The 21,991-nt window shown below is 42.2% G+C and overlaps 1 protein-coding gene across 2 annotated transcripts; it reads right to left on the bottom strand.

Annotated features, from left to right (window-relative positions):
* Window positions 1-204: 204 nt before the first annotated feature.
* Window positions 205-21,739, bottom strand: LOC118211133 (guanine nucleotide-binding protein G(i) subunit alpha-like). Of its 2 annotated transcripts, none has more exons than XM_035388017.1 (9): window positions 20,981-21,739; window positions 12,073-12,115; window positions 11,065-11,206; window positions 9,561-9,718; window positions 7,622-7,750; window positions 6,678-6,807; window positions 5,421-5,574; window positions 2,044-2,275; window positions 205-1,796 (listed from the first exon to the last, which is right to left on the bottom strand). In XM_035388017.1, the coding sequence occupies exons 1-8, from the start codon at window positions 21,096-21,098 to the stop codon at window positions 2,085-2,087; spliced, it is 1,065 nt and encodes a 354-aa protein (XP_035243908.1). In that variant the 5' UTR covers window positions 21,099-21,739; the 3' UTR covers window positions 205-1,796; window positions 2,044-2,084. The 2 variants fall into 2 exon arrangements, with proteins under 2 accessions (XP_035243908.1, XP_035243909.1); XM_035388018.1 differs by having other exon boundaries at window positions 205-1,793; window positions 2,051-2,275.
* Window positions 21,740-21,991: the final 252 nt, after the last annotated feature.

The raw sequence follows: 21,991 nt of genomic DNA, 5'->3' as shown, positions 1-21,991 counted from the left end.
CTTAAGCACAGTGGGTCAATTCTGATATTAACACTATTAGTACCAGGAGGAGCCAAAAACCCACACAAGGTTTGTATTTCTAAAATTACATTGGAGACATCGACAGTGATCATTTTCTTCTGATCATCTTGAGTAAAACACACAGGAGAGGTGAAGCGAAACTTTAGCCAATGCAACATTAGCAACAGTCACTGAGGAGGCACGCTGTCTTCACCCAATTTTATTTTAAAAAGAAACGGCACAAAAGCTTATCGCAACCATTTAAGGGTCAAGATATCAATACAATCTGTACAAAATCAAACCAACAGAACCATAAATATCACCAGATTCATACATAAGAAAGTACTGAGAGGTGGAAGTCATTACAGTAAATAACAATTGGTACTTGGAAACACTTTTTCTGTTAAATACTAGTGAATGGTGCATACCACAAGGCCTCCTACCAGTCCATGAATACAAATGGCTCTTTCAAAAATGTATTTAAAGGTACAAAATGGATCTTCTACCAGCTTAGCAGACTCAAAAAAACTACTATGAACATGAGTCCCTTAAAACTAAATTTTAAAAAAGTCAAAATGCGAACACCAATTCTATTGTTCACAGAGATAAAAGTAAGTGTTCTGTCCAATAAAATTCTCTTTTAAAAAGGCACAACAATGCTGAACCAACACTACCAATGTAATTTCTTTTCAATGCAAACTGGTCCAAGTTTCACATCTGAGATTTCATTTTAAATGCAACGTTTTCAGAAACTATTTGCATCCAATTAATCTATGGCATGTGGCAAAAATTGAATTCAATTTCGCTGATGTGGACAAGCTCCATATATATAAAATATCAGTTAATATAAAGTAGTTCCTTTAGGATTCCATCTACAGAATTTAGATACATCTAATCTAATTGGTCTGACGTATGTGGTGTAATCTAGGGGACCTGTGAATTGGTTAAAAGACCACACTGTTTCACAATTCAGCAAAGCACAACATGATTAGAATAAACGTGGAATGTCAGGTCATCTATTTATCAATTTCAAAGTGCAACCGATATAGAAATTCAGTAAAAGAACCATTGGGTGGATGTAAAATGGTGAAGCACAATTCACTGTGCCAAAAAAATAAAAATAAGAAGATTTGTGAGCCTGTGACAAGCTAAATAAGTGCTGATTCCTGAAAAAAATACTATTTACAGCAAGATGAAAAAGACATTTTTGAAGGAATACAAAGGAAAAGGAATACTTGCATGGAGGAATAACAGACCCATCTCCCTCTTTCACGAACAGTCTAAAATCTTTGTGTTTTGAACCAAAAAAAATTACACAAAGAAAATACAGAAAGTTTGGTCATTGTGCATAGTACAGTTAAAACAATTAAAAAGACCGAGCAAACGTATGTCGTTGTGGAGAAAATAGACAGATACGCTTCTTCAATGCTGATAGGCATACAGGCATTTCTCTCTCTTCATATTTGCTGACAGCTTAATACAAACTGCTTAAATGTGGGTTAATGTCCAATAAAGGAAAGCACGAGCGTCACAGCACAACCCCACTGAATTTGAGCTTTCCCATCATATTTGCACCGTACTCTCCCGCCATGCTTTCCACATTTGACAAGACCTTTTAAGAAAAATACAAACAATCCAATATCCTCAATTTGGCTCTGAAGAACAAAAGAACCCCTGTAAGCGCCATGGCAACGACATCACAATGGTCCATCCTTTTCAAACCTGTAGCTGTTCCTCATGGACAGTAACAATGGTCCTCCTCCAATTAGTTATGCCTCCCTGTCACGAGTGACCTGCAGGGGGCGGGGCAAGAGTGAGACGTGGCTCAGATTCACTGACCTATGGGAGTGGAACGCTTCATGAATCTCAGTGATGTGACGTACAATGTTTTTTTTTGCAAGAACTAGGCAACTCAAAAATGTGCTTTTGTTTTGTCAGCAAGTTAGAGATCTACAATGAAGAGACATAAAAATGACACAATGAGATTAGCTGTGATGTCTCTGAAATGAGAAGAGTACATATTACTGAAACCAGGAATATAAGTACTGACCTGCACGCACCAGCAAGAGAAGGAGCGGAGGCCTTCAGTACAGGCCGCACTCCTTCAGGTTGTTCTTGATGATGACGTCCGTCACGGCGTCAAAGACAAACTGCACGTTCTTGGTGTCGGTGGCGCAGGTGAAGTGCGTGTAGATCTCCTTGGTGTCCTTCCGCCTGTTCAGGTCCTCAAACTGGCACTGGATGTAGGCCGCCGCCTCCTCGTACGTGTTTGAGCCTGGGCGAATAGGACGGAGGAAAAACAGACTGAGGGAGCCAATCGCAGATGCGCTTCCTGCGATGATCCCACCCACTGTGCCAAGACACCGCCATCTGAAAGAACTTCAGCCTGGCTAATAACATCAATGATGAAAATCTAACCCATCATCATGCCTTGAATTCACATCTTAACTTGTGTGGGGTCCTAACAAGCAATGGTTTACAATGGCATGAGCTGCTTGGGGATATCTCTTTTGTGGCTATTAGAAAGGGGGTTAAAAAACAGAACTGTAACACTCAATTTGTACTAAAATGGACCACAAGAAAAGGTTAAGAACAGAGAGACACCTGAGGCTAACTAAGACTCGCTAGCTAGCCAAGGTTATACATTATTAGCCAAGCAAGCTAGACAGTCATTGGCATTTATGATAATTACAGTTTAGCCTATTATAGCTTGAGGGGGAACACCCAGGTCAAACTAACATTCTTCCTCTGACAGTAACAATTACAGTAGCTGGATATGTAGCTACCAAGCTATCTAATTACACTGTCACCAACTCACCATGACAACACAATTATTATCAATTTGAAAAGCCCTTGCAGGGTCATGTCACTTCAGTTTATTACTGTAGAAAATATGGCTTGCCTAGTTTCTGTGAAACACTGCGGAAGAATGTCATTTGGCATTATGGAACTGCCATTTTTCCATATGAACACAGTATGCACACAAAAGACAAGGTCAAAGATCACTGTGCGTGCTGTTGATTTTAAATTTCAATCTATACATGTCTGGCAGATGCAGTCATACATTGGCCCAGGCCATCAAGCCTTAATGTACTGATTGTGACATTGCTACACGTGAGCTTTCCTTACGCAGATTCCATCTGCTCCACTGCCCTCAATATTCAGACAGCAAGAGCAATAACAGAAGTGTTCTTTCCAAAGACACACACACAAACACACACTGTTCCCCTTTGTCTGGTGTGATGTGCATTTTATGGAAAGATAGTGAGGAATTGCCAGAGGCTATGCACACACATATCACAACAACCTAAACAGATCAGCATTATCCATGTGCATTACTGTATCTATTGATGGTTCAGAGCAATCATCTGCTTGTATGAGCCCTTAACCTCAAAACAATTTTTTGAAAAACTGTCATTCATTCTAAATCCATCATGTGACCTGCAACTAACAAATTAGTCATGCCACATTAACTCCTGGGACCAAGAGTTATGTTTACAATTTTGAAGTGGCTGAACTTCAGTAAATTGGGTTACATATATATGATCAAATTATTACGCTTTAATCACATTTATGAACATATTTACAGGCTATCCAGTTCAGCACCCAGGCCTACTTAAGTCTTTAACTGACTGCCTACAGAGTAATGTTGCAGTTCCCTTGCAGAGATGGGGAACTGCTGTGATGTTGAGCTGCACCCCTCAACGCTGAGTGAAATTCACCAACACGGGTCTAAGCAAACTGTTCGCTGTGGCATATCTGAATCGGAGGAGGACAGTTTTCAATGCAGAGAAGCGAATCTAATTAATTTCACTTCATACAAATTCATACGGGACTGACATAGGAAACGAACAAAAACCTTTCTGGTTCAGTCCTGTCAGCAGAACAAGGAGGCAGAGGTGGAAATCCGTGTGAAATTAAATTCACACGGATACTAGAAGAAGTATATCTTAAACAGTGAGATGTCGATGTGCAGAGCAGTTCGCCAGGTACAGTACAGCTGAAGCACAGACCCATGGCATATTCAAGTCCAGGCTCATCCGGAAAGTCTAGATGTGGGCAGATGACTGAATGGCCTGGCCCTCATTAATATGTAATCTTATATTCTGACATTTTTAAAAACAGGAGCAAACTACTGATCTACAAAATTTAAAGATTGCAATTGCATTTAAAATATTTTGCCTGCATCATCTAATACATCCGCTCTTTCAATTTTCTGTGTTCATAGAGTACAATTTAAAGATCGCATCAAAAGATGAGGAAAATTGCAAAACAATTAATTAGACTTCAAAATGCATAATCAAAAATTAATAAATTACTGTACAACAATAATACAATGCATCATACTACCCTCATAATTTAGTTACCCTAAACGTCCTTTAAGGATGTAACTGAGACACCAAGGGATTTTTTTTGATCAAATTTCACAACCAAAAAAAAAAAAAGAAGAAAAATATAGGTTATGTCTTGGAAAGAAGCCTCGGGCCATTTTCAAGAGTAATCACGCATTAATCCTGACGCTGATACCCTGGAAAGTATGAGTGTGTCTGCTGATTTTAATCCTGGAAGACGGGAGTGAGCAGACGGGCAATTACACTTTAAAAGCCTGGGGACAATGTCCTGGCGTTCAGCACAGAGCACAGCCAAACCCAGCACACAAACGCTGGAGAGGAAGATGGACGCCGAGACGCTAATTTACGCCGCGGCGAGAGGGGACGAACCGACCCGGGCGCGGTCTGCCCGCAACCAGAGCCTCAGGAAGGACTGGCTCGGGGTCTACGGCGCCCAACCGAAACGGTGACGCGGCTCGCTGGCTCATCGCTCGCCGGGGCGGAACAAGGGCCGCGGCACTAGGACACGCAGGCCGCATCACATGACACCGCCACAGAGACTGTACCGTAACAGACCACAGAGGCTGTTGCATAAGCATGACCTAAGGCAATTAAAAAAAATAAAGTAAACATCATTCTGCAGTGTTTTATTCATGTTTTATAGCCATAGCGAAACGGTGGACACTGCTATTCACACAGTAACTGCAGTGCATGACGACGTGATTAACACTCGTTATGGAATAATGCCTAAGTAAAGTCTATCAGAATGTAAAGCCTGCGGTATTAATTAAAAGGTCTCCCAATCCTGGCCCATGTGCCTGCCAAGCTCCTGCCCAGCTAACACTAAATGTCCTCTCTATGCTATGATGCAATGTTTTATCGGTGTAATAACATTGCCACTACTTAGCCACAACATTGCGAGAAGGTTTTGCGTTAGCTGGGTGGACTGCTTTTCAACCACGTGTTCAACTAGCTGACAAGAGGCTTCAGGGAATCCATACATTTAATTAGACTAGTGACATCACATGGAGGGGGAAAAGGACAGCTTGAAACAAATTTATTCAGCATTTAAAGGACGTTGGTTCGTACCGGAGTATTCTGGGTAGCAGATGGTCAGCGGGCTCCTTTTGATCTTCTCTTCAAACAGATCTTTTTTGTTGAGGAAGAGGATGATGGAGGTTTCCGTGAACCACTTGTTGTTGCAGATGCTGTCGAACAGCTTCATGCTCTCGTGCATTCGGTTCTGCAGGGAAAAACAGTTCATTGAGGGCAGAAAATTAAATCGTGACCGCAGTTAAAACTGTTATGATGCAGATTCCACATAAGAAACGCCTCTGGGGTCAACACCACAAGGCCCTCAGGACCGCTCACATGCCCCGACTGGGTGACGGATTAGAAAACAGGCACGACGAATGTGACACGAGTTTTTGCTGAGGAGTGGTTTAGTCATTCATACACAGGTTTCTAATTTCATCTAGTTCAACAGTTTAATTTAAAAAATAAAGAAACAAGCTAATATCACAATACGAGTCATGTTTCTATTCAAAAGTAAACTGCTACAATGCCACAAAGCCAATGCCACTGATATAGCTACCAAAGTGTCCAGTGGCACAGTGAGTTTGATTAAATCCAGGGCTTATTATTTCAGTGGGAAGGCTCATTTCCTAAGGCAACACAACAGAAAATGACGTCTGTACAGGTGGGTCGTGTTTTACACATGGAATTTCAACATGCAGCAAACTTCAGCGTGAGGCAATAACAGAGGTGATCAACCTTCTCATTCTTAACCACAAGTTAAAAACAAATCCCTCAAACATCAGTGACTGTATTTCATGTTGTTTCCGGTTTGGTAAATCTGCACCACTGATAAACAGCAGCCGCCACCCTTTTCTAACTGTAACTACATGGTTTATAACCACACTGAGTAACCAACAAAGAATCAGCGACCAACTGACACTGAGGAGCCACAGAATTTACCACTTGCCGATCTGCAACCTCCAACAGGATGCATTCAAACCTTGCCTTAAACGGACTGCTGGCTTCCTTATTAACTTGAGAAGGGCTGTCCAATCTGGTTTGGTCAATCTGCACCACTGATAAACAGCAGCCGCCACCCTTTTCTAACTGTAACTACATGGTTTATAACCACACTGAGTAACCAACAAAGAATCAGCGACCAACTGACACTGAGGAGCCACAGAATTTACCACTTGCCGATCTGCAACCTCCAACAGGATGCATTCAAACCTTGCCTTAAACGGACTGCTGGCTTCCTTATTAACTTGAGAAGGGCTGTCCAATCAGAGCTGCCGGTCACGGCTTAATTAAATCGGCACCGCCGCTCACCATTTCTTCGTCCTCCGCCAGGACGAGGTCGTAGTCGCTGAGGGCCACGCAGAAGATGATGGCCGTGACGCCCTCGAAGCAGTGGATCCACTTCTTCCTCTCCGAGCGCTGGCCCCCGACGTCGAACATCCTGCAGAGAGCCGTTATCAGCCTCTCCCAGAGAAACCACACGACGCTCACAGAACACTCTGACTGACACCACGGTCATTAGCATCGGTGTTCTGAAAACGTTCGTAAAAAAATATGCCTCGTTTCATGTCAACTTAAAAGGCCTTTTCACTTCAGGATTGCATTTCCTGGACAACAGGAGTAAGAGGATTATTTTTATTTTCTTTAAATAATGAATCTGAACACCACCTTGTGAGTTTTTCTTTTTTTTTGTTGGTATTTTTAAGCGTTTGCACAAACGCATAATTTGCAAACAGAATATACAGCTTTCGTAGGTTTTCAAAAGCTTTGTAATGTGATGTAAACAACAGCTGAGTGTTTTCTGAATTGTACCCTCCAGCACAGGGTTAACAGGCGTCTATGAAGCACACAATGCATCCGACATCCCGTCGTTAAAACAGAAAGGTTTTTGTGCCATGACATGTAATCGTACCAAGTCACACATCTTTCTTTACATTCTACATTCCCTTTGAGCAACTTCTTGTCATTCGAGAAATGAAAGATCTCACTGATAAGGTGAAGTTTAAGAGCAAAGCCAGCAGTATAGAAGATTTGCGTTGGCAGGAACACAATTAGATAAGTGTATTCAAATACAGTACAGGCCCTTATTCTCTGGGAAACCAGACACACTGAAATATTCATTTCCAGGGAAGGCGGTCACAACCACACTAACAGGCCTGCAGACAGAACGTAGGGCTCACTCCAGCAGGCTAATCGTGTGCTTGGACTGGCATTAAGGGAAAGTGGATCGGCGCCACGCGAAAATCACTACTGACTTGAAGTAGAGCTCTTTGAAGGTGAAGTGCGTCTCCACGATGCCTGTGGTTTTGACCCGGGTGCGAAGGACGTCCTGCTGCGTGGGGATGTAGCTCGGCTGGGATATCCTGTCCAGGTCGTTGAGGTAACTAAGGGAGGTTGAGGAACACTGGTGAACATTCCTCTTTCGTCACAGAGGCAGCTGCGAAAATGGATATGATCTAAACTTTCCCATAAATCTAAGATGAAACCTTTACATGAGCAAATTCTATGGAACACACATGCTTCAATTAAATGAGAATGCTATAATTCTATGATTTACAAACACAAAGATGCTTGCTACTGGTGGTCAAGCAGAAAGCACACAATGAAGTACAAAAATAAGCAAGTCTGTTTTCCTAGCAGCATATGAGGTGGTACTGAAAGCAGGGCATAATGAAAGCACAGGTTTGTCTCCATGCCGGTTTCTTTCCCCACTATCGGGGGTGTGGTCTTTGGACAGTTTAAATGCAGCAAATACACTGCACAGCACCCTTTAAACCATTTTGTAAAATTAGCGATAGCTAGCATGTTCAGTTTAACACAAAATGAAAATGATCCTGGACTTTATAGGAAGGGAACTTAAAAGTGGTTCGGCATAAGCACTGGAAAACAAGTATAAACATCAAATAAAGGTATATATTTTGGTGATGGCCAAAGGTAAACAAGGTGCCCGTTGTGTGTGCGCACTTCTGTGCGCGACTGTCGCTTGAGCCACCATGGCTCCCGTGTTTATATAATAAAGCGCGGTGTCCTTCTCGGCAACCCATTTGGGTCTCCTGCAACGGCACCTCCCTTTTGCGACCGCGGTGTTGGCTTCAACAGCGACTGAGCCGGAATTAAAACACCGATACCCTCGCAATATACCACTCAGCCTCCCAGGTTTTCAATGAGCTGAGAGGGTAGAGTGGCTTTGGGGGGGTGGGGGGGGGGAGTGGGCACTGAAGAGACACTTACTCTCCTCTTATTAGGACACTCAAATCCAAAGGCAGGCCCGTGGCCTGGCATCGTCGGTGCAGCTGGGAGCTCTCGAATTACACCCACACTGTTCCAAGTCTCGACAGCTTGAGGCTTACCGCTAACAATGAAAGTGTGACAATGGCACTCATCCTGCTAGAGTGCTCTGAAAATGTGTTAATTGGCCTTTGAGGCAAAAGGGGGGCAGAGGATACTGCTGTGCACTCACTGTTTCGCTACCCTGGAGACCCGTGTAACTGCAGAGGGGCGGAGCCTAAGAGGAGCGCTCGGAAAGCAGAGAAGCGGAGTGCATGCACGATGAGCACCACCGGCAGAATGGAGCAGGTATGAAGCAATTATTCTTTTCATTTATTTATTTATTTTTTTTTTTAAGAGATTCCAATTCCGATGGTGGATTCAGAGTGACAAACAGAAAGTAAACGCAAAGAATTTCTTTTTTTTTCTTTTTTTTTTTTTTTTTTACATGAAGAGACAGCTGGTGGCTTGGTGTCAACTGTACATAAAGGCCATTTCTATGTACCAATAAGGTTTATAATTGACATTTCAAGTAAGTATACCTCCATCGGCCATATCTCCCAGGCTTTGCAGATGGTACTAATACTGTAGCTAGCTATGCATGTATTTATTAGAAATGACACAACTCTAGCAGGCTGTATGGATGGCTGGTCACGGTCTGTGCTTTCCTCAGGATGGGAACTCATCGCCTAGCAACAAATTTTTGGGCTACTCTTCGTCATGTTACAGGAAGTAGTGGCAAACATGACCCTCCTAAAGTTGTTGAATGACCACAGCTAGCAGCTAACAGTGTTCACAGTGAACATGTTGAACTTGTTGAACGCGGCTCTGGTGTAGGGTCTTCCTCCAGGTAAAAAAAAAAAAAGACCACACTCAGGTGAGAATGATGAGGCGTTTGAGCGCACGAGGCGGCTCCGGGGCTCTTACTATGAGGCGGAGTCGTTGAGCTGGTACTCTCTGGATCTGATGAAGCAGGTCTGGACGCCGCCGTCGGTCCACAGCCGGCGGATGACCCCGGCCAGCTCCGCCGTCATGACCCCTTCCTCCGCCGAGCCCGCCAGCACGAAGAGCTGTCGCGCGTCGTCCTGCCAACGAGCACCCGAGTCACGCGTTAGGCACCGAGGGGACCCTGCTATGACTGAGTGAATGGAAATGGACGCCCCTAAACCTAGCCACTGAACTGAAACCCAACGAGCACACAGCATCTCAATCACACAACCCGTATCGAGGGGACCCTGCTATGACTGAGTGAATGGAAATGGACGCCCCTAAACCTAGCCACTGAACTGAAACCCAATGAGCACACATCGCCTGAGCCACATGCTCAGTACCGAGCGGACCCTGCTATGACTGAGTGAATGGAAATGGACGCCCCTAAACCTAGCCACTGAACTGAAACCCAATGAGCACACAGCACCGGAGACACACGCTCAGTACCGAGGGGACCCTGCTATGACTGAGTGAATGAAAATGGACGCCGCTAAGCCCCGCATTTGAAATGCCTTCACGGACCACTCATCCGTCTGCTGTTCACACAGAGGCGAGGGCGCTGCTCTTTCACACAGCGCTCCTGGGCATGGAGGAGGAAACGCATTTTCATATCGCAGGCTGCTGGCACAAACGCCCGGTTAATCAGGCTCAAAAGTGAAAGTATCGTTTCTGCCAGCCTGCCTTCGATTCCCTGAGAAAGAGGATCCAAATGCACGGTGCCTCTGCCTCTCGGCATGTCTGCTCTGTAAACCTGCAGAGAACTACAGTTTATGGGTTTGAGGCCTTCTCTTGCTCCCCTTACACTCTTATTGCAAGGTTTCTAAACAGAATGCAGATGAAAGGTGGTTTACGGAGACAAAAGCATAACAGGCATCTAAACATACAGCCATTCGCATGGCTCACTTGCAGCTTTTTAAAAGAAATTGTATTCAAATTTGTATAGCTTTCTGCAAATGTACAATAGCCAATCATATCAGTGGCCCGGTCCCAACATGCAACATGCTCCATCAGCTTTAGAAAGCTGCAGAAAAGCTGAAAACAGCGCACGTTTCCTGCGAAGCCTTTGCTCTGCAGTCAGCATGGTGCCAGAGGGCAGCTCTACCTGGGCAGCCAGCGGCAGCTCTTTGAAAGAAAAATGCATTAAAATCCAGCCTCATTCATCTGCTGCATCCTTTACTGCCTGACATTCCTGCTCCTCTCCCACACCTGGCCACATCTGCACACAGCAGCTCCAGGTGTTTCACAAAGCAGGAATTACTGATTTAGCTGGACAACTGTGCTGAGTAAAACCCAGAACAGGTTTTTTTTTCTTTTTTAACTTCAGTCCATGTTCCAGGTTTGGGAGTGTTCCGGGTTTTACAGTTACCCAGCTAGTTCAGTAGTCCTGCTTTGTGACCGAGGGCCCAGGATAACAGAACCAGACCAAAGTGCCGGCGCTCACCGCTCGTGCCGCGTCCCCGAAGTCCACCTGCAGCCTCCCCATGGCCCTGATGATGGCGATGATGGACTGGATGGTGTTGCTGTACACCACCACCTTGTACTGCTTGCACTCTTCCTCTGAGTAGCCATCTTCGTGGATGATTCTAAGGGCAGAGGTGCGGTTAGGATGCTGCCGGTAGGAGAAGAATCAACACTCTTACCCATCAATCTGCTTTTCACGCAGGCAGGGGAACTTACAAAGCTATGAGGTTACACTCACACATCGGTCAGGAGTACATACACAAAACATGATATTTATGATGATTAGGGCCCACAGAAATCCCTGACCAGGTAACTTAGGTCAGGTTCCTGGTGTTTCAACCATTATTCTCAAGGTGCAGGTACTTTATTCTCAGAAATCATCAGACAAAACAGAACAAAAGTGACAAAATATACCATGAAGGATTGATTATAAAAAGCTTGTCAGAGTAAGTCAATATAATGACTGTTAAAGGGCGGAGTGAGCAAGCGAAATGAGCGACAGCAACGAGAAAAATGACTAGAAACACAACAATACCAGCCTGGTTCACCGCACACCACCCCATGTGATTAATTTCACACAACATGCAATTTATTTTTAAACAATACCCATGAACTACTGTCTGACATTTAAAAGCTAAAAGAGATTTTTTAACTCACATTTAAAGAGCAGGAATACTACTTTCAGGCTACTTTCAATTTGATAAATGCATTCATCTGTGCTAACAATTCCTTGACACAATGACATGATGAATATCAAATCATTGATATGGCAGTAAAGAGTATGCTTTCAACCATTTAACGTATATAATGTCATCAGCTCAAAAACAAAACGATTCATTCAGCTAGCTCAGAAATTCTAACTACTTTGCTACAGAAAGCAGTAGTGTAGTAAACTAAGGATTTCTGCCCAAAGATGGTAACATTTCTCTTTTTGACACCAACACGTACTGTGGAAACAATGCTGTACCAGGCTTAATACTGTACTTACTTCATCTGCTTTACTATTGTGCTCTTTCCTGATTCACCAGCACCTGCAAACAAAGAAACATTATTCAGGACATTTTAAGGATGCAAATTCAGCAAAAACCAATTTATATACAAGACTTCAAAATAAACTTTAATAAATCGGATCATTGAACGCTTAATTTAGTATCCTTCTTGCATGTTACATTATTTGGCCAATACCCAGCAGACTCTAAAATGTCCAAGTCGGTCACACTGCCTCTGTGGACATGCGCCTGTACAGTCGCTATATTAACCCCGCTAGCTAATTGCTATTCTGTGATGCTGAATGTCAGGCACATCAGAGGTAAGGCCAACATCACAATTCCAAGCTTCACAGCTTTACAGGAAGATCCATGCCTTCAGAGAAATGAAAAGGATAAAAAAAAGCATTTGAACAGCTAGATGGAAATTCCCTCCACAAGAACAGAATAAGCGGGGGGGGGGGGGGGGGGGGGGGGGCTGCAAATATGTAAACAAATGCACTTTTAAACTGGCAAGAACAAATTTCCGGCTTCAAGGCATGCTTTGAAGAAATGTGAAACGATCATAGGTCAGATCAAAGAACCCAGCGCAGTTATAAACACCACATTAAATTAATCCACACTGCATGACAAAGAATCTGATTAATTAGAGATAAAAAGACGTCCCAGAGGACAAGTAAACGTTCCAACACAATTAAGAGGATGAAGAGGGAAACTAAAGGCCCCTGTTGTAAATTGAGCCTTTTGTTTCAGTATAAAACAACTGCTTTTACTCAAACAATCTGGATTTAACTGATCTTTATAGGAATGTTCATCAGAAACTAATCAGCAAAACAATTTTAAGCCCATCAGTAGGGTCTGATGTTTACGCGGTTCCTTCGACTACGACAAAGTGGCATTTTCAAGGAGCACGTTTTACTGTATTTAGACAAGTGTAATCAAAAGACAGCTACAGAAATCGTTTTTTTTTAAAGCGTTACATGCATGTTAAAAAACATGAAATAAAGATCAAATCAGAACACAAAAGATGGAAAGGAGTACACTATGCAATACTACGGCCAGGCGAGTTGGAACTTGTCATCAATCCAGACTACAACCTTTTCTTCCAGGTTAAATACACAGAACACCCACAAGCATAAAGTTATGGCAGCTGTAACCATAACAGGTGTGCCTGTGTAGAAGCCAAAAACGGTCTCAGCAGGCAAGTCTACAGGGTGTGAACATTACTGAGTCCAGAAACTAGAGAGGTCTTCAGGGGGTGAACATGCAGGAGTCTGGAGACTAAAGAGGTATTCAGGGTGTGAACATGCTAGAGTCCAGGGATCTAAGAGGTCTATAGGGTCTGAACATGACAGAGTTCAGGGATCTGAGAGGTCTTCAAGGCATGAACATGTTGGAGTTCAGAGCTCTGGGGGTTAAACCTCATTCTGGGAAGCAGGGTCTGCTAACACCAGTTTAATGCACCATGCCTGAAAACCACAACTTAGGCTCTCCGATTGGACCATATTTCTGAGATGGTCAGCAAGTCCAACAGCAGGCTGCGGTGAGGAGAACGCTGTTCTGTGGAAAATTCCTCAGACATTCCCCGTAGCACACAGACTGTGGTGCTGCGGTTGGGCTGCTGGACGGTACATTAGATTACATTAATCGAATATGATCTAATGCTACTGGAATTTAGCAGACACTCTCATCCAGAGCTCCCCCACATGTTTTAAGTGGCATGTTTTCTTTTTTTTTTTAGCATTTTGCATCCATATATGAAAACTGAAGCCATTCTAGTTAAGTACCTTGCTCAAGGGAACAACGACAGTGCCCTACCCGAGAATCTAACCTTTCGGTTACAAGCCCAGTTCCCTGCCCATTATACTACTCTGGCCCCCCTTTTGACTGAGGCTGCGGGGGGGGTTGGTGCAGAATAACAGCTGGCTTCCCACAGATGCAGTTCTGAATACCATAACTATTCTGAACTCTACAAGACTTATTTTTCATATTATGCATCCCTGGTGGCCCGGCGCGGTGGGGGGGGGGGGGGTACGGGACTTGCAGAGTTGCTTTTAGGTTGGTAGTTACACTTCCTGAGTACAGTTCCCAGGCCAGTACAGTGCCGTGTTCTAAAATCCGATTGGTAACAAATGGATGTTGCTTTGCAGCTAGAGCTCTGATTGCAAGCATTTGCATTGTGTGACTTCAGTCGACAAATTCAGTCTTCAAGCCACCTCACCAATAGAAACATCTCTCCAGAGCCTGGCCTGGAGTCAGGAAAGCCCATAAGTTACAAAGACAAAATGAGGATGGATGAGGTGGAAAAGGGAGGTCCTTGTTATATAAAACAATAAATCTCCTATAAGGGAACATTACTGGTCACAACACTGAACAACTCATTCTTCCAGGCTGCTCACATGGTGTCCAGAATTTACAGAAGATGCAACACATATCCAACCCTGCCTGACTGACCACAACTTCAAGGGGATTTCTGTTCCTTGTATATTTACCACAAATGTGTTGCTACTGAAATGTGTTTATTTGGTTAGTACTGTTTAACTGAGCAATAAAACTGTATTTAATGAAGGGGAAATCTGATTGGTACTAATTACTTAAGCACACAGAACGGTGCATAAAACAAGGGTAAATAGTTTGTATAAAAACACTTAAAGGCACAATCCATAAAATGTGTGGACAGAGGGTGCCATTAAAAAGCTGTAAAATATTAACCACAAGATGCGGCTTCGCCATTTCGTTAATTTACCATGTGAGATCAACAGCTCCCAAAGCCATGTGCACGCAGCGCATCAATCGGAGTAAGTTGTCACTCTGACAAGTCACAGAACGTTGATAGAAATGTGAAAAATCATGAAAATGTGTGAAGCCAGCACAGCACGTCAGACAGAATTTGCCCTTTGATACGAGAAGCAAGCCATTCTAAGCTCAATGACAAGTTTACAACTCAGACCTTAACAGTGAGTATATCTATAGTTCAAGTGCACGTTAAGCAAGGGTCCCCTTTCACTAAAAAGTTACAGACGGGAGTCTTTAAGAACCACAATACAATTTGTAGTTTTGTAAATCTGATAAACAAGCAACTGTAGGCGACACCTTTTCCACCACATTCTGGTACAGAAACAGGACTAAATGCAATGTAAAAATGCAGAATCAGAGGATGGGTGGGGCTGGTGTGAAACGAATGATCCTCGCAGGAAACAGAAAGACTGCATGAAATTACTGCTTTATTTTACACATCCATCGCACCTAAAACCGTCAGTGGTGTTGCATGCGCTTCTACCTGTTGCGTCTACTAAAAGCAAGTTTCTTGTCAGAGGTGTGTAAATCTCAACCTGCGGATGTTAAAATAAAAATGCAATTGCATGTTTTCCACAGAAACAGGTCTGGTCTGGTCCTTAATTTGTTACTTCATCCAACTAGGATGTGTCACCGGTTATACCACCCCGGGCCAATTTTTATTTATTTATTTATTTATTTTTATTCCAGCTAAGAGAAACTCTTCCAGCCAAAAGGATAAACTGGGGCTGGTAGAAACACAGAGGCTACAAGTTTACATCAGCCCAGATTATTTCCACGGGTTTGTCAGGATTCCCCTGAAGAATGCGCCTCAAAGCCAAGAGCAGCAGGTAGTAATAGATATAATATATATTTCAGGGGCTGGGGAAAATTCAGTGGGATAACAACCCTGCTAAAACAAATAATAATAATAATTCAGAAATAAAAGCAAGGCTAAATAGACAGTTATCATCATTTCGTCTGAATTTATTTAGGCCGTGTGCCATCGAGCTGACCTTTTTTTTGCTTGTTTATAATGTTCCACCTTATTTTTTGTAGAGGCTAGATGAGAAAATACTGAACTGTGCGATTCATATGAAAGATTAGTGCCTTAATGCCATAAGCAAGCTGGACTGCAATCAGCACTGGTGATCGCCTCGTCATATTCCGCTTCTCGCCACCACAGCTGACAGGTTTGCCTGACGAGCTTACAAATAAGCCGAACAGATAAACAAGATGCTGACGAGATTTCACACAATGACACTACAAACAATGCAACCACAAAAGCTGGCTAACACATTTATGCTTACATTTCTGCGAGCCGGCTGCCACAGAGCAGTATATTATTCACTTTACCAACAGACTTTCCTTTTCAAGAGAAGTAACATGTAGGCTTAATTAAACCCTGACATCGCAATGCCAGTAAGCGACAATATGGCTTCCTTACATGTCTAAACATATCCAAGCATGCATTTGGTGCTGCTGTGCTGACATCAAAGAGCTGAGAACTAGAAGGAGCAGGGTGAGAATATGACAGCCTGTAGTATAAGGTGGCAAATAAATACTCCTATATCATGCTTGAGTTTGTGTGTCTACCTCAGTTATGTTAAATTATATTTAAATCACTTGTCACTTGTAAGCGTGAGAATTCATGTGCATTTTAATTCTCCCTCTTACAAATCAACATATAAATTGTTCAGTTATCCGCATTAGATGTCACCGCTTACTGTAAACTCACAACAACCTTGGCCCAGACACTTAAATGTTCTTCTGCCAGCAGCATACAGTATAGTTTTATAGTCCGGAGAATCTCTGACCAGAACAAGACATGCACATTAAAAAGCCGTTGGAAAAACAAATAAGACAAAAGGCCTTTACAGTCTGGAACACGTGTATCCATTACACGTGACACGTTATCCTTCGCAATGCAAGCGTTTAAAAAATGACTACATTATATCAAAAGCCATCTGGCCCCAGCATATGCTGTTTATTTTCAATGTAGATAATGTGTGCATGACTAACTAACTAACTGCATGCTGTTTTTTTTGGTAGCAGTACCAGTAGTTCATACTGATACTGAAATGCTACTTTTTGTTGATACCTTTACAAAAAATGGGACAAATCTCAACCCTTGAATGCATAGTCGGCATTAGTGTGAAGTTTTTGACCGTAGGTGTACTCCAGATTATTTGGACAAAGGCACCAAACCTTAAGAAATGCGTACCCCCCCCCCCCCCCCCCCAACATATCCACCTACAAAAATCCTCAAACATTCATTTTTGAGCAGACTGCGCCTTGAATGTTTTAATTTCAGGGATAAGCAATAAGAGTCTGACACGTGAGGCCATACCTGTGCTACTACAAGTGCAGCAGCATCATGCAGATTTCGGCTAGGTGTTTTGCTTTAAAAGCTGTCTGCATCACTTGAAAGCTCAACTAACACAGATATTCGGAAGTATTGACACAAACGTCACAAAATACGTGAATTGCACACTGAGCAGGTCATGTCATCGCACCTGAAGAGTAACTAGCTATGGCTAAAATTAGCAGTCATTCTGACTGAAGCCCGTCTTTCTACGGCTGAAAGGTTTGGCTCTCATTTGGGAATACGTGCTTGCTGATTGTTCAGCACATCTTTGCTACAGGGAGACAGTCAATTAATGGAATCCTCTGTACAAGAACAAGATGTTCCTCTTATAAGCCAGTGATCCATCTTGTCAGCTCACTAACACCTCTGGTTAAACTCAGCAGACTTGCAAGAAAAGGAAGTCTGGCATCATTTCACACATATGCACTCAAGAGCATACATGCATAGTTGCACAAATACAATTAGACCTGTGCACTCAAACTCTGATACAGAATACTGACACCAGAGAGATTACACTATAAAATAGTCTGCAGCGTATATACATTCTGGTATGTACATGCGTTATGTTGAACGAATGTTTGGAGCTTTCCACAAATGCTCATGATTCTCACAATCACGAACAGAAATTCCAGCCCTGAAGATGGGTAAGGTGAATGGAGTACTGAGCACGTTCAATGCTGCATAACCGTGTGTCAGGGTCACTTTTTCCCAGAAAAATATCACAGACTTAATTTTCTCCTCCATGCAGTAACAGAAAAGTCAGGTTGCACCGCAGGACGGTGGTATAGTTTGCCCAGAGAGAGAGATGTCAGCCAGCGTTACACTTGAGCTATGTCTTCCCAGGCTCTGGAAACAGGCACAGTAGACAGGAGGACAAGCCAGAGGGGCAGCCAGCGGTTAAGTGCACAGCTTGTGCTGCAGTTCTGAGCTACTTCAATTAAGCTGGTATCTAACCTTTTCTGCCTAAGACTGTGGGACTGCTGTGAAGTCAGGCACTGAAAGAAGCTTCATCAATCAAGGTATAAGGTAGTTGAGGTCAGTTTAAGCCTATTCTAAATTCACCTCAACCACAATATACCCTGATTGATGAAGATTATGAATTCTGATAAACAATGGCATTACATCTTAAACTATGCAAAATGTCCATAAACTGAGTAAGACTGAAAGATGAACAGAAAATTCCAACCAGTCTTTTTGCAAATGGATAACAATTATCTGTCCATTTTATTTCCATAAAACCACAAAACCTCATACATGCAAAAAATATACAACACATACAGACTACATCTCATCATCTTGTCACACTCATTATGCTAAAGAAGGCTCTGTGCTTGGTGCACAGTTCATTTGAATGGGACTTCCTACAGTGATGGCACACGAGAATTCCTAGTGAGCCTCTTCCAAAACTGCTTCTAAACCATAGACTACAGAGCAGCTTCCATTTCCCCCTCCCTGCTCCACTATTATATTTCAATAACAGGATGATTCACAAGCACGCTACATGACACCATTCAAAGGGAAAACTGTAGGGACATACTTTTTTGAATTGCAATTTCTTGGGAAGGCTATATTGTCAAACCAGGTATCACATGCGCTTGTAATATAGACTAAGTGTTACTGGATTCAGCCCCTGTATTTACGGCCTGTTGTACAAAAGTGTGTCAGGAGTCAGTAGGAGTAGGTGTGGAGTCACTGTAGGTGTGGATATCACGGGGCCTTCAGCTCAATTTTAAAAACTGATCCATTTGAATTACCCGTCAAAATATAACCATGACAAAAGCCATTCACAATTTTTTACCGTGGAAAAGATACACGTCTTTGAAATAATACTGAAACCGGATCCAGTTGAATTTATACACCTCATATAAACTATGCATGCGGTGTGCACTATACCACTACACAGAAACAACTGTAATACCACACTTCCTCCACCAATAACTGGCAGTAAACAACGCGACATTAATTTCCCTAACGCATCCCCTTTCGTTTCCCCAAAAATGTTTGAATGGAATATGTCTCCACAGTTACAGTATAAGCGCGTGATTTAAAAGCTTCCCAGTGAGATCATCTGAAGTCTCATATTTAAATAGTACTATGAAACCTGTAACCCTTCAGTTGTTTGGCTATCCTCCAGTGTCTGACTTGTATCCACTTGTGCTTTTGTAGAGGACATTATCTCTGTACCGAATCTGTGTTCAAAAGAAGGCTAGCTTGTGACCGAAAAGCTACTTAAGAAGATCGGTATTAGTGACAATATGGTCTCTCGCTGATGAGATTGAAATGTACACCTACATCACCAGAAGCCAACCGTTTGGGCTGACATTTCAATTATTAATGACAGATTTGTTGATCCAGGAACTGAACTGATCTGCTTTTAATCAAGCAGACACACAACTGTAACAAAGCAGATGTCAAGCTGAGAACAGCAGTTTACGGATATTAAAAATTCAGCTTACTCCCAATCTCTTCACTCGTAAGTACCCTCAGCAGGGTAAATCCTTCCAGGGTAACTATGTGGCAGGGTCGTGTGTGTATAATCAAGAATGAAAATTTCACAATGTAATTTTATGAACTTATATCAGACGGTTTTTGCTTGTCTCTAAAATTTGCATTGTTAAAAATAATTACTGCAGTTTTGTGATGCTAGTTACCAAAAAAAAAAATAAAAGAAATAAAAAATAACCCCACGACGCCTATTTAGAGACACTTTATCTGATTTGATTGCACATAAATGGGAGTAAAATGTCACACCACCTACTGGAAATATTAATTTGGCCTTGAACGTGACTTTCTGGACATACCATGAAAGACGAACTATATTCTGGAATTAAGTGAGATACAACAAGTTAAAAGCTGGAAAATATTTGGCTTACTATGAAATCTTCATATGCGATGTGGCCTGGCGAAAAGCAAATAAAGAGTATATTTAACACAAACTATTAAGGCCAACTTACTTGGCCATCGTCAGCTAACTTCAGCAAGCCAACGTAGCAAACATGCTTGAAAATACGACAACACTGAAGTAACCAGGGTCCCTTGATGTCCAAATGTTTATGCCATCCTGTTCTTCATCAAGTGTGCTTACTTGAAGAGAACCGTATGAGTACAGAATGTGTTTGTAGCTGTCGATAGAACAAGTAACGTTTGATAGAACAGACTAACGATGACTTATAAACGAATACCTGTCAAGTTTTGTTTAAACTTTGTTAAGTAATTTGGCTAGCCAGCTCAGTGCAGTCGATTAAGGTCGACTGGAACTTAAGCAAAAAGGATAGGTAGCTCACTAACCTTAAAATTAACTAGAGCAAAAGGAATGGAGTCTTCAAGTATGTTAACTTAGCTGGTCTAGACTAGACTAACTTAACGGTCGTATTTCCAGACATCCGCTGCATAGCACACAGTCTAGCAAAAAAATTGTACGTCGTTAACTAACGATAAACTACCGACCCCCTGCTTACCAAATGACTAACTTAATGATAGAACAATTCGCTAACGCTCGCCAATTACAAAGAAGTATCTAGCCAGTCTAGAAAGCGGTAACGTTAAATGTTTCACTACCAACTAATGTTACCAAATGTTACCTAGCTAGCTCAGTTACCCATACTTTAGCGTATCAAACTTAACGTAAGCTAGACAGCTAATCAACGATATGAAAGCTAGATGGCCAATATATCAATATAGCTAGCTTGTCATCAACATCACAAACGTTAGTCTAACCTTAACACTTTTCAAATTGGTTAACTTGTGCCATACGTTATATCACTCACCTAGAAGAAGCAGTTTGACTTCCCTTGAAGCTTTTTCCCCGTCTTCTCGTAAATTCCGATCGATCATCTTACTCCTTTCCATTGCCGCTTTGTCTTCGGCGCTCAGTGTACACCCCATTTTGAAATAAATTACCTAACTAGTCTATTAGTACGCTACACCTAAGAAGCAGTGTTTTAGCAAATCAATTACTCCGGTATGAAAACTGCAATTAGCCAAAACAAGCTATCTTGCTAGCTCCCTGCCAGCCTGAGTAAAACACAGCGAAGACGAAAAAAGGCGTTGGCAACAACACATGGGAGGGAGCAGCGCAATACACTGAAGTATAGCTACTTTTCGAAATGTTCCCACGATAATAAAATTGCCATTTACGGTAATAGCAAAAATAGTCCGGGTAACACGTTATTAAAACAGGTATATACTACAAAGACGGTTTCATAGGAACAGGCGTTGTCCCTCCTTTCGACTTCAGAAACTGTGCATAGTTAGCTAGCTAGACGCTTGCTACTCAACTTGTAAGCTTGCTGGGTTAGCTGCCTTAGATCATGAGAAAAAAAACCCGAAGGTACAGCGTAGACCTTCTATAAAAAACCCGCTAGCTCTCCAACAACGCGTTTAATCAGCTCCGCTAAACTTGGGCAATATGTGCCCACTATTATTAGCTAAGCTTTATTCAACGGGAAAGTAAATAGTAGTAACAAAACTGTTCCTGCTAGCGAACCAGCAAACTGTCCGTTGCTGTTAAAAAAAAAAGAAATTGTATGCAAATATGAGTAAACTTCATGTTTCGCAGGAATGACGGGAAATGAAGTCTTTCAACAGTGCTATACTTTTGCAATTGTTTTCAGACGAAATCAAAATATGCATTTTCTCAATAATAATAATGATTATGGTTAATATCGTTATTATTAAAAATATTAATAATAGTAATAATAATGATTAAGAAGAAGAGGACTTGGTCATTATTATGTACCTAAATGCATACATAATTAAGTTAATTTCATATTTCATAT

Source organism: Anguilla anguilla, chromosome 13 (assembly GCF_013347855.1).
Source record: "Anguilla anguilla isolate fAngAng1 chromosome 13, fAngAng1.pri, whole genome shotgun sequence".
NCBI classification, from domain to species: domain Eukaryota; kingdom Metazoa; phylum Chordata; class Actinopteri; order Anguilliformes; family Anguillidae; genus Anguilla; species Anguilla anguilla.
Note: the sequence above shows the minus strand (reverse complement) of the source record. Positions and strands in the feature narration are given on the sequence as shown.

What these genes read in the sequence shown, in the direction of transcription:
- LOC118211133 (XM_035388017.1), bottom strand. Translation starts at nt 21,098, where the DNA reads ATGGGGTGTACACTGAGCGCCGAAGACAAAGCGGCAATGGAAAGGAGT. An exon ending in TTCAAAGAGCTCTACTTCAA is followed by an intron (nt 6,808 to 7,621) that starts GTCAGTAGTGAT and finishes GGCTCTCTGCAG; the next exon opens with GATGTTCGACGTCGGGGGCC. An exon ending in CTGCTACCCAGAATACTCCG is followed by an intron (nt 2,276 to 5,420) that starts GTACGAACCAAC and finishes CTATTCGCCCAG; the next exon opens with GCTCAAACACGTACGAGGAG.